Below are 12,539 nucleotides of genomic sequence, written 5' to 3' on the forward strand. Positions count from 1 at the left end.
TGTCTTAATTTTGGACTTAAAGTTGTCACAAAGTTTTCACTACAACAGAAATTCTTAATTAAAGCAAAACTTGGTGACGCTGTGTTGGTTATCAAGGCATTTGAATAGCACAATTAATAACAAGACAAAATGGTGAAGAAGTGTGTTATTAATTGTGCAATTCAAATGCCTTGATAAATATCTGAAGTGGCTTGATCAATTGGAGCAGTATTCAGATGCCATTGATGGTGAGAATTAGAACCTCTGAAGATTCTAATTGATTTATCATAGTTAAATTATAAGATCACTTTTCTTCCATTACTTTCAAGAGAGGATAGCCTCATAGTTCAACTAAGGTTTTTGAGATGAGGATCATGTCATCAGCAAAGAGTTACAATGTCGATTTTCCATCCAAAATCTTTTCAGGGGGGAAAAAAAACCTATCCCCATGAAGCTTGTGACTGCATCGTTAATAAAAACGCTAAATAAAAAAGGATCAAGAATGCATCTTTGCTTCACTTCATTAGTGAAGGCCATATAAATCAAATAAATAAATAGCTAGCTACTGAGCCTCTTCAGTCTGATATAAAAAAACCTTTCAGTAAATGTTGAAGATCCTCTTTGCCTCTCATTCAGGTCAACATTTCATGAGAATCAGCCATGTGTATTTGCTTTTGTCCACAGATTACCCACAGATATAGGTTAGCGACTCATACACTCCCTTCCATATACATTCCATTGTCATAATGATGAGCATTTTGTTAGTAACAGGTTGATCTTCAGGAGAGCAGAAACTCTGTTAGAACACAGAGGAAAGTTACAGAAGCCACAGGGTTGCTATTAAGGGAGGGAGAGAGGGAGGCCCTTTCTCTGTGGAGTTTAATTTCTTGTACAATATGTGTACACCTCAGAGTCTGAAGCTATATTCCTAGATGCTCCTTGGATTTCTAGATGTTGCAGGAAGCTTCACAAAGACTTGAAGCTACTTTAGTGATGCAGCTAGAATGGTGGCATGTATTGATAGCTCCCTGAGGCTTCAGGCAGACATCTTTCACAGACTTGCTTAAGATCTATTACCTGGGGAGGCCAAGAACTGAAACTGGAGTTTTCTGCATGCAAAAAACTTGTGCTATCTTTATAGCTTGTCTATATTCTTTTCAAACTTCCATTTGACCAGAAACTTCATCTCTACTTCTCAAATACTGCAGAATTGGCTAAAGTCAGGTTCAGAAAGCTGACAGAGAGAGACTGCTGTTTGGATGAGCCAAACTACATTGGTTTACCTGTCAAGTAGCAGAGTTCTGGGACTAGATGCACCACGCGGGATTCAGCAGAACTGCTGCCTTTGCTCTTCAGTTGGCTAACAAGCATTGGTTGATTCAGATCAGTCAAGACTACATTGTACTGCTGTTCACAGAAATATGAAATTAGAGTTAAACAAGTCAGTTTCATTCCTCATCCACGATGCTATAGATCAGTGTTCCTCAACCTTGGCAACTTTAAGATGTCTGGACTTCAACTCCCAGAATTCTCCAGCCAGCTATACTGGGAGTTGAAGTCCATACATCTTAAAGTTGCCAAGGTTGAGAAACACTGATCTATAGACAAACAACACATTATAGCTAAAACAAGACTTTTCACTAAACAGAACATGTGCTTTCCTAATTAAATACATTTCCTAAGTAAATACATTTACTTAGCTTGATTTCCCCTATTTTTTTCAGCTATTTTCTAGGTTTGTGCAGTGCTCAAGATCTGAGCATGTAAAGGTGCTTTAAAGTGTGTAAGAGCTCACATAGTGCCTGCCCACCACTCTTTAAAGAGCTGAGATCGCTTGGTTACCCCGGATGGCAGCTACATGATCCCAAGAAATCGATGGTTAGTTAAAGATTTGAAAAGAGGTCCTATGAATTCTGAATAAACCTCTTCCACTCAAATACAAAGCAATAAATAACGCTACTTTTTATGTTCTTTTATGGTTTTTATTATTATTCTTATTCTATTTAGACAAAGCACCAGAAGAGCGTTTGTCAATCTGGTATCCTTCAGTTCTGTTGGAATATAATTCTGGGCTAGTATGACCACAGTCTGGGAATGGTAGAAATTATAGTCCAACACAATTAAGGGTACCATATTTATAAATACTGGAGCAGAGTCATCCTGCAATATCCAGGTTCTCAATTACCTGTTTGTAGTAATCCTCGTAAGAGATCTGAGTGCCATCACGCTTCTGGAACGTATCTGTGGGTTTCACAGACCACTCAATATCATCAATACGGTATGTTCTGTTGTTGTACCTGAAATGTCAAGTAAAAAAAATCTCAATATTCTCAATATTCTCGGTATTCCCTAGTTCTTTCTTCCACACACCCACAAAAATCAATTCAAATGAATGGTAGATCATTAAATATAATAAAATATAGGATGTTTATAGGAGTTCAGGCAAAAATGCTGTTCTCTTGTGAAAAATACATGCGGCTACTTTTTGGGAGAGATAAGGCATAAATATGCCTGATATTTGTTTTGTTCAATTATGTTTTGTTAATTTGCTGGTCCAGATTTTTGTTTACTTTAACGTATTTTTATTAGTCTTGTTCTATTATTTATTAATGATTGATAAATAAAATATATACAAATTCCTACTGTAAAATAGTTAAAAATTACCCTTGCAGATATCAAAACATTATAAAACTATGACTAACATTACATGAGATACAACAGCATCACTGAAACAAAATAAAACCAGCCAAGATTTATTTTTTTTCCACTCCTGTAGAAAAACAGCTCTAAAGGGTAGCAAGAAGAAAAATAATCTCTGCCAGTAAAGCTGCAGAAAAACAGATTTGCTACTTCCCAACATTAACCATACTCCTTAGATTAGAGTGATAAAAATAATTCTAGATCATTTGCAAGGAGGGAAAAGTGCTTTTCAAACCCAAATTAGGATGCTGAAAGCGTGAGATACAGTAACAATAAGCAGGCTTATACAAGAAAAGACAATGAGCAAAACTAAATTTCTGGTCCTAGAATGTGCTTTGAAGTATCTTGGTCTAGTTGAGAGAACTCAAGATTCTAGTAAAACCAATAATAAAATTGATGTGATTTCACCAGGTTGATATATGACTGATTTTTGTTGTTGTTGCACATTATATTGTTTATTTGGCAGATATGTGAAGCTATTACATTTTAGTTGTTATTGGATTGGAATGAATGCCGCTTAAGAGAGAATTTTATGATTGAAGCAACACATAAGCCTAAGAAAGAAATCAGTCAATCAATCAATCTGACCATTCCTGATGATTATGCCATGAACTACAAGTTCTACAAACTGTTAACTTACAAAGAATAGGATTCTTACAGAAGTAATTTTTCAAAGCTGCAATATAAAACTACAAAATGAGTCAAAATTCTGGGTCTGTTTACTAACTGATGAGCAGAGCCAGTGTGGTGGGGTGGTTAAGACACCAGGCTAGCAACGGGGAGAGACCGTGAGTTCTAGACCCGCCTTAGGCACAAAGCTAGCTGGGTGACCTTGGGCCAGTCCCTCTCTCTCAGCTCCAGGAAGGAGGCAATGGCAAACCACTTCTGAAAAACCTTGCCAAGAAAACCGCTGGGACTTGTCCAGACAGTCTCTGAGGATCAGATATGATTGAATGGATTAAAAAAAAAACTGATGAAGTTAGCAACTGAAGTGAATGTGAAGTTCCTAACACTTGAAAGATGCCACAATTTCCAAAGGGGTAAACTGTACCTTGTAAGAACAATAAGCCCCACCAATTCCTTCTCACAGATTTCTGCAAAACGTGCCCTCTCTGCATTATCATACAGATTAGTCATGAACTCCAAAACGTTTTCACTGTGAAGGACTTTGTGGCTCACGTCCGCACAGAGCATTACTCTGTTCTCAAAGTGCCCAACTGACACAGCAAATCCTGGCCAGAGAGTCAGCCTAAAGGGAGGGGAAAGACAATCTGAGTCAATCTAATATACAGACTGTGAGCAGAAGAAAACATCCACATATATACAAAACAACGGAATCTATGGATGATTGAGGTCCTCAGTCTTTTCCCCATGAAACCTTCTGAAGTAGAAAAGGGGCATCTAGAAGACAGCTTGAAGCTGCATTTGGGTTAAAAAGAGCGTCATGAAATCTAACATCAACATCACTCCCTCCTTTGAGCAACTCAAAGAAGCAAACCCAGATGGCCAAGGGAGTTGTTGTTTCCAAAATGCAGTGGAGCTGTAATGTAACTCTGACTGCAGGGTTGGGGAAGAAGGCATGGCCCTCTTTTGCAGGGGATTTGAAAGTGAGTGTGAGTTAGATGGCATTGGTGGTGATTGTGGCTATCTTATTTTGATCTCATCTGATTGTTCTAAGTTTATGATGATCCCATGTTTGGTTTTAGAAGTAGGGTTTTATTTGTTATGATTATAGCTTTGTAAAGTGCTGTGACTCCATTAGGTACAGGGGCCCAGAGACAGAGTAAATAATAAATTGGAGGGGGGGGGCGTTGTGGACTACATACAGCCCTGCAACAATTCCTTTGTGGCACCCAGAGAATCTTCTGTGCGAACATTCCCAAAACTTCTGTTCCATTTTTTTGGGTAAGTGCTTTAAGTCTCTGCAAGGCTTTAACCCTTACCCCTTTTCCCATATTAGATAGGGGGGGGGTTGGTTTACTCCACCCACCCAATGCCTCAAAGGGATCAAACAGCTTAAGGGTAGAATGCCAACCTTTAAAGGCAAAACCACAACACAACATGGCTCTTGACCTCCAGGAAACTATCGATCCCTTAGATATTGCTATATAACCTTCAGCATTCCCCATCGTTGGCTGTGTTGGTTTTGATGCATGATGCTGAGCTTCAGCAACATCTGGACAACTACAAGTTCCACTTCCTTCTCCACCCACTGAAGTCAGCAACCTCTAACTTGATGGACTTTTGGGGACTTGTTTTCTCTAGGGCATTTGCACTCATATTTCCTTTGCCACTTGTTTATTTGCTTCACAAACTTCTCAGTAAAGCTTGCCACCACCTCTCTGTGTGTTTGTGGGTGCGTGTCCTGAGACAGGACACTGGCGAGGTCTGCATATGACACATTCACTTGTTTCCTAAAGAACCCATTTCCTGGGTTCACACAATACAAAGGAGCACAATTAATTACATGGCTGGGTTCACACAGAACATCTGAGGCCAGAAGTTCTGTGATACAGACCCCTTAAATGATTAATGGATTTGTGTAATACTCTCATGAATAATACATACCACTTACTAAAAAAATATGCAACTTTCATAATACTTTGGCTTACTTTTATCACCACTGCCAGTAGACTTGCCATTTTTTAGTTTTTCTCTTATCACCCAAGAAAAGCTTTTCCCTTTTGAAAGCAATGTGAGATAAGAGATAAAAATACTGAACTTCACTAATGCATATACTCAAATGATCATACATATACTACCACCCATTGTGTCAGAAACAATCACAGCGATGTTGTGACTAGTGGATGGTTCTGAAAGATGCTAGACCCATGGCCAGAGGTGTTCACAGGGTGTGGCTAAAAAAGGTCAAGATGGTGACCTGTTTTTTAAGGATCTGTTTTTTGCCCTGTCATGGGCATCATCTTAACTATTTTGACCATAACCTGTGGACACCCCTCTTCATGGCCATCTCTCAAAATTCATTCATACCTTCAGGCAGCAGAAACAGTGTCAAAATTTGCTCCCTGCTTGGCCAACCTAAGATTGCTGCAGGCTTGCCCGACACAGAGGGAAGGAGTTATGATGATGCTTCTGCTTTGCCTGCAAAAGCCTCATTACTTTAATAAAATGTTGTGACACCCCCTCCTCCAAGTTGCCTGCAACCCTCTGCAATCTACAGTTTGAGGACCCGAGCACTAAGCCATAAGAACCAGGGTTAAAATATGGGTTAACCCATGTTTTAACCCTGGTTCTTATGGCTTAGACTTAACTTAAGCAGGGTTAAAGTCTTATGGCTTAGACTTCAGGGGTTAAGTCTTATGGCTTACTTTAACTTAAGCAGGGTTAAAGCTAGCCATGTTCAGCATACTTTGTACATGCAAGTTCTAACTAAAGTTTTAGCAGACCTAGTTAAGGTTAAGTATGTCATATGAACCCAGTCAGTGTCGTTTATGGGCTGAGAAAACTATATTCACTAGTTCAACGATGGATCAGTTAACCACAGCTAAGTGTTATGCAAGCATAGCTTCTGGTTAATTTTTGGTTACTCTTCATCCATCAACACAGCTTATCTCACAGGGTTAATGTGAAGATAAAATTGGAAGAAGAATTTCACATACTCAACCTTGAGCTCTTGGAAGACCTATCTAATATAAATTTAATAAATAAACCAATAAATTGTTAATAGGCTACAATTAATTTATGTATACATTGGATATTGTTCAAATTAATGGATAACTTTGACAAAGATTCTCAACAGATAATGAGTGATTCATAGACTAAAATAACTTAATTAATTTGCCACAGAAATATTTAGGCTGCAAAGATTTCAAGAAGAGCGGGCCGACTTACTTGTGTTGAGGGATTTCTACTGGATCAGATGGATTGTAGAAGTTTCGTCCAATCTGATACATTGACAGCTTTCGTAAAACCCTGGATATTAAATATAAGTATATATTGTATTAGCACACTTTGCAGCAAAAACCATCATTTCAAAACTGATAAATTACAATATACACATTTTTCAATCTAATCAGGTATTTAAAATAAAGTGTTCATCAAAGGTTCCTCATCAACTTGTAGAAAGGTAACAAGTTGACTGCTACAAGGTTTGGCCCTTTACTCTTCAATTTTTTTTTAATGACTTGGATGAAGTGGTGGAGAGAATGAAAGCAAGATTCTGCTATTATAGCTACTCTCAATTAAAAGCTGTTTTAGCCCTCCTGTGGAGTTGATTTCCTGGTCTGGTCTACCTGGTCCGGCTGACATAAATCCTGCAAGTCTGATTATGCAGTACCTCCTCCCTTTCTTATACTCCTGTGAATTAGGGAGGTGTCTGTCTGAGCCTTTTCTTACTATAGCAGACATAAGATACGTTTTATCCCTTGTCGCTTTGGTAATGGAACTTGCATATCTCTGTCAAGGTCATCTTCCTTACTCTCAACCCAAGACAGAATGGGATAGGGTTTGAATACCCAGAGGCCTCTCAGAAAGGAGATTTAAGATTCCAATCTTCATCCTACAGGTTCTGCTGCAGGCTGCTTCAACTGAAGAACAATTTCCCAATCACAGGAAGTAATCATTCCAATTTCCACTGTAGTCTGCGCTGGTCTAGTGTGTCTAGTTCTAGGTATCCTATCTCAAGGAGGATTCAGAGAAATCGAACACGTTGAGAGAAAGTCAAGAGGGATGAGCCATGGAGTAGAAATTACTGTAAGTCTGTCAATGTAGATTAAAGGTGTTGGCTATTGGTAGCCCTAAGGAAAGACTAAGGGATTTGACAGAACTCTTTAAATACCTGAAAGCATGTCATGTAAAAGAAGGTCAACACCTCTTCTGTTTCGTTCCAGAGTGCAAGATACAGAATGATGGATTAAAGTGACAAGAAGGTAGACTTCAGTTCAATGTTGGGAAAATCCTTCTAACTATAAGAGCAGTTCAATAATAGAACCAATTACCAGAGAGGTTGTGGGCTCCTCTGACTCAATGTGTTTAAGTAGGGGCTAGACAGCAATATAGGAGGAAGGCTTAACTTGGATTTCTGCACTGCAAAATTTGAAGAAAGACCAAACCAGAAAGGAATCAGTGCTCTGATCTGCAGTTTGGGCTGAAGATATAGATCAGATCAGTTTAGTATTAGAACTGGCAGATAACCCATTCTTCACATATTCTTAATTATGAGTACTACAAAACGTACCGTAAATAGCAATTTACAGTATGAGGCACTTGAATAAGAACTTAGTCTAAAACTGGGTCTTCTTTCCTTCTCTCTGCCCCACCCCCCATGCCTAAAGACTCACTTTTTAAAGAGGAGGTTTAAGAACTGAATGCACACAGGATTGCTGGAACACAGCTGTTGAGTCAATGTGATAGTTATCTTTATATTATTGCCTCTTTGGGTTTCACAAAACAGTTCTGTGACCTAAGAGACAAAGAATACATGGTTTATGTGGTTTCTCGTTTTAACACAAAAAATTCAACTGCAAGAGATCTAATACAAACGTTCTGTTGTACAACTCCTTCCTGGTAGTTGTTTTCTGGAGGACTGTAAAGATATTTGCAAAAAACCCTTTATTATTCTTTTATTTTTCTCCTGCCATTAAATAAGGTAGGAGTCTACTTATTTAATTGACAACTGTGTACCAACATCACTTGTAACAATGAGTAATGAAAGACAATAAAAAGGGTGTGGAAGGGTTTCGAACTGAGCTGATTCAGATGTCAGAATAAACCATGGGTTATGGGAACAAACCAGAACAAGTCCCACCCTTTCATGCTCCTCTTCCCTCTGAAGGAGAGTACGAAGAACAATATTCCAAAGAAGTCAAATTGTTCTGCTGTTTTATAATTAACTACAGCTTGCTGCTTTAGCCAAACCAAACACATTATGGGTTAACCCAAATTACAGAATGAACTACTCCATTTAAGCTCAACCACATTCAAGTGCCATGATAAACTTTACATGGAGTGCTTATTACTGGAAATCAAGATGGAAAACTGGTGGGATAAGAACCGAACAGAGTAGGTCTATAAATCTGGAATATAGTATGAGTATAGTATGAAGTGTCCAATCTCTGATATAAACCAAATATGTTTTGGATTTACTTCATGCATGTGTTTTACTGGACACCCCAAAGTTTTATCACAACTTCATTTAGCAATGATCAGCTTTATATTCTGCCTCTCTACTGGAAGCTCAAGGCAGCATACATGGGAGGTGAGTCTTCATCACACTCAGTGAGAGACAATGCAGATGAGACATGTGGGTGGAAAATATAACTCAAATCACAGAATACAATCATTATCCAACAGCCTATACCAAGTTTCTCAACCAGGGTTCCGTGGCACCCTAGGGTTCCACGAGAGGTCACTAGGGGTTCCCTGGGAGATCACGATTTATTTAAAAAATTATTTCAAATTCGGGCAACTTCACATTAAAGAGGTAAGTTTCATTCTTTATTTTCAGTTTAAGAACACAGTTAATGCATAAATACAAGCCTACCCATGAAATGAATATAATGATTTTGTAACTTCTGGCCTCTATTTGAGCCTTAATGTGCAGGGGTTCCCCCAGGCCTGAAAAATATTTCAAGGGTTCCTCCAGGGTCAAAAGGTTGAGAAAGGCTGGCCTATATAGTAAGGCACGGACTTTTTTTCTACCAGCTCAGCCACAATCAACAGCACAGGAGGAGGAGGAAGCAACAAGAACTTCTCTAAACAGGGTGCTGAATGTCTTTGCCCAAAGAAATTTGTTTAAACTATCATAAAATAAAATTGCCCCGTGGTACACTCTTAATAAAACCAAAAATGAATGCAAACATTGTCTGAGGTGGGTTACAGTGCCTGCGTATTTTATTCCCGGCTCGGAAACGAACTTGGAAAGATTTTCTTCCAACAATTCTTGTGATTTTTGCACATTTTAATGTATGGCCAATCCATGTAGGTTTTATTCTACATATTTGTTAGGACCAGCCGTCAAAACAATAAACAAATTGATTGACTAAACTTGTCTAATGGTGTAGAAGCCAGCACTGGAGCAGAAAGACAAGGTGTAGGATGATATGCAGCAGGGAATGAGGCAAGGGGAAATGGAGGGGAGTAAGGATAAAAAATGAACTCTCCTGAATTACACTAAGTATGCCTAGTTAGTATCCATCTTTCAAGAGTTGCCAACCAGATGCTCTGAAGCAGAACATGAGGACAGTATCACCCTCTGCTTGCACTGCTCAATGAATGGTATTGAGAGGCAGGAGACCTGTCATCCTGGAGATAGCATAACCCACTACAGTCTCATTATCCATGTATTTACCTAATTCCCTTGCAGGACCAAAGGGAATGAAAGTACGTAAGTGGCTGTTCCTTGTTCTAAAAACATCTCCTACTCTCTTGCTCAAATTTAAAAGGCAAAGATAAGCCATAGTAGCAACAAAAGTTCTTTAAAAGGTATCATCCTTCTCTCTTCCTCCTCTCTCTCATACATACATGCACACGTGCACACACACACACAGAGAGAGAGTCTTACCTGGTTCCCAAGCTTGTGTGCAAGAAACAGGATTGCTCCATCAAATACTTTGGCTTTTCCAAGAAGTTCAACATGGTTGTACACCAGCGCAATCCGTAAACGCCTTGATTCCACCTCTGGGTTAAATGTTACATGGTACTGGTAAAGCTGCCATTCCCTGGGCAAACCTAGACTAAACAGGTTGGTAGCTACTTTCACAGGAATGCCACTGGATCCTGAAATGAACAAGATTATTAGCTGGGTAGGAAAATTAAAAAAAAAAAAACCTAACTGAACTTCGGTGTCCCTTTACTAGGTACTCATTTTCTGTTCTGCTTGCTTCCCAAGTCCCCAACCTTAGTTCCCCAATTCAGACAAAATGGCAAACTACAAGGAATGCAAGACTTCCTGCTTTCTTGGCCTATTTGTGCAAAGGCACTGCAATCACAAGCAAAAGTGTCCACAGATTTCTGCTGGTTAAAACAAAATATGATCTCGATTCCATCCGAACCTGATCTTTTCTCTTTCAATGTTTATACTGCTAATTTTGTGTGCCTGTTTGTTTGGAGACTGTGTGTTCGTGTGCTCTAATAGTGAACATCCAACTTCCCCCAAATAACTAATTCATGTTATGACCAGTCATAGCCAAGCTTGTCTTCTTCCATTACACAAGAGTGGGATAGTAAGAGCCATGTTAACCATGTTAACCCATGGTGGCAAAAAAATCAGAAGGGGATTGGGAGCACCTTTTCCAACTAACAAATCCTATTAAACAGCAGAAGATTTTGTCAGATGTAGCTCACTTCATCAGATGTCTTGTAGGAAGAGAGCCATGTTAGTTTATGGCAGTGTTTCTCAACCTTGGCAACTTGAAGATGTGTGGACTCCCAGAATTCCCCAGCCAGCATAGCCCTAGGAGCACCTTTTCCAACTAACAAAGCTTATGCCTTTACCCTGATTTTCATCAGATTCATAAAATAGTTAGACTGGTGTAGGATTTAAAGTAGGATGAGAAGGAAGGGGGAGGGAGGGAGACACAAGGTACAGATTATGAAGATGCAGATTACATGTTGGACAGATTTATTTATTATTCAAATTTCTATCACCGCCCATCTCCCCCCCCAAAAGGGGGACTCTGTTTACCAGTACCTTATCAATTAACAAATGTAATGTGTTAAAAACCTACTGTGTTTGTTGAGACCTTCTGAGATTGCCTGAAACATTTTGATGTGAGTTTTGCAACCTCTCACTCAATGATGAAGTTAAGGCCCAGTTTTTCCAAAACGGTGGAAATATGGGAAATATTACTGTAACTGTAATGTAGATGGGACTGTAAACTATAATGGGAATTATTATTGTAACTTCCCAAAGAAGTCTTAGCATAGCACTAGGTGCACAAGAAAGAACAACTGCTCCCTAAAGAAAACAGAAGAATAAATTATACCTGTTTTAGAATCTTTTACATGTAACATTGCTTCTCTGGTATTCACTTCCAGGTCTTGAAATTTACAGCGGATCCTTCCCCCCTTCTCCATCACTGTATAGCCATACGGTCCAACAGAAAAGCCATCTTGAGGAAAAAACAAAAATAAAACATTGGCAGTCTCACAAAGAATAAAAGCAAGGAATTACAAAACTAAAGTTGTAAATCAATACATTCAAAATTGGTCCCTTGGTTAATCAATCAGGGAAGTCTTTTATAATTTGTTTGATTTGGATGCTAAACTTTATAGTCAGTTCTAAATTTTAGTTTCTTTTACATTTTGCTCAATTTTTTTGCAGGTCAAAGATGAAGAATCTCAAGGCTGAGATTCTTTCCAGGTGATGGTCTGTTTCAGCTGTATCTTTCCTGAAGATGACTGACATGGTACAGCAGGTATCAGCCAAGAATGATTTTGGGTGCAACTGTGGTCCTAACTCAGCCATCCAGCATCTTTACAAAAAGAGGAAAGTACTGGAAAGTTCACCCTGATAAAGGTGCCCTTACAGGGGTTCCAGCTGGAGTGCCAGAAGTGGTGGCTGTGGTTTAGCCCTTCAGCCCTTGTCCAATGGAAGAAGGAAACTAAGGCTGAAGCCGCCCTGTGCAATGCAGAGAGCATTAACTTTCCATGTTAGCCTGCATGGCATCCTTCTCTCTGCCACCTTGGCTCTTCATACATAGATGAAATTGGAGGAGGGGTTTGCGTAGAGGTGGGGCCTCCTCCCTTAAACCATATATCTGATGTCATGTAGCTAACCTGAATAGGTTGAGGCTAGATCTGACTCTGAACTAGATCCGGTTCCTTTTCCTGCTCTATATCTATCACTAATGATTACTAGCAACACTACTGGCCATTTTCCAGTAGCAATTGACAGCATT

General features: G+C 39.1%; 1 protein-coding gene across 1 annotated transcript in view; it reads right to left on the minus strand.

Annotated features, from left to right (window-relative positions):
* PIWIL4 (piwi like RNA-mediated gene silencing 4) overlaps positions 1-11,747 on the minus strand; it is a 38,434-nt gene extending 26,687 nt beyond the window's left edge. Inside the window, exons 1-7 of the mRNA XM_063304483.1 lie at positions 11,625-11,747; positions 10,202-10,416; positions 7,980-8,101; positions 6,532-6,612; positions 3,731-3,928; positions 2,165-2,276; positions 1,263-1,386 (exon numbers count right to left, since the gene is read on the minus strand). Of these exons, the coding sequence (XP_063160553.1) occupies positions 1,263-1,386; positions 2,165-2,276; positions 3,731-3,928; positions 6,532-6,612; positions 7,980-8,101; positions 10,202-10,416; positions 11,625-11,715 (943 nt within the window). The 5' untranslated portion in view covers positions 11,716-11,747. The remainder of the gene's footprint in view (positions 1-1,262; positions 1,387-2,164; positions 2,277-3,730; positions 3,929-6,531; positions 6,613-7,979; positions 8,102-10,201; positions 10,417-11,624) is intronic.
* Positions 11,748-12,539: the final 792 nt, after the last annotated feature.

The sequence above is a fragment of the Candoia aspera genome, chromosome 5 (genome assembly GCF_035149785.1).
Source record: "Candoia aspera isolate rCanAsp1 chromosome 5, rCanAsp1.hap2, whole genome shotgun sequence".
Lineage (NCBI taxonomy): Eukaryota > Metazoa > Chordata > Lepidosauria > Squamata > Boidae > Candoia > Candoia aspera.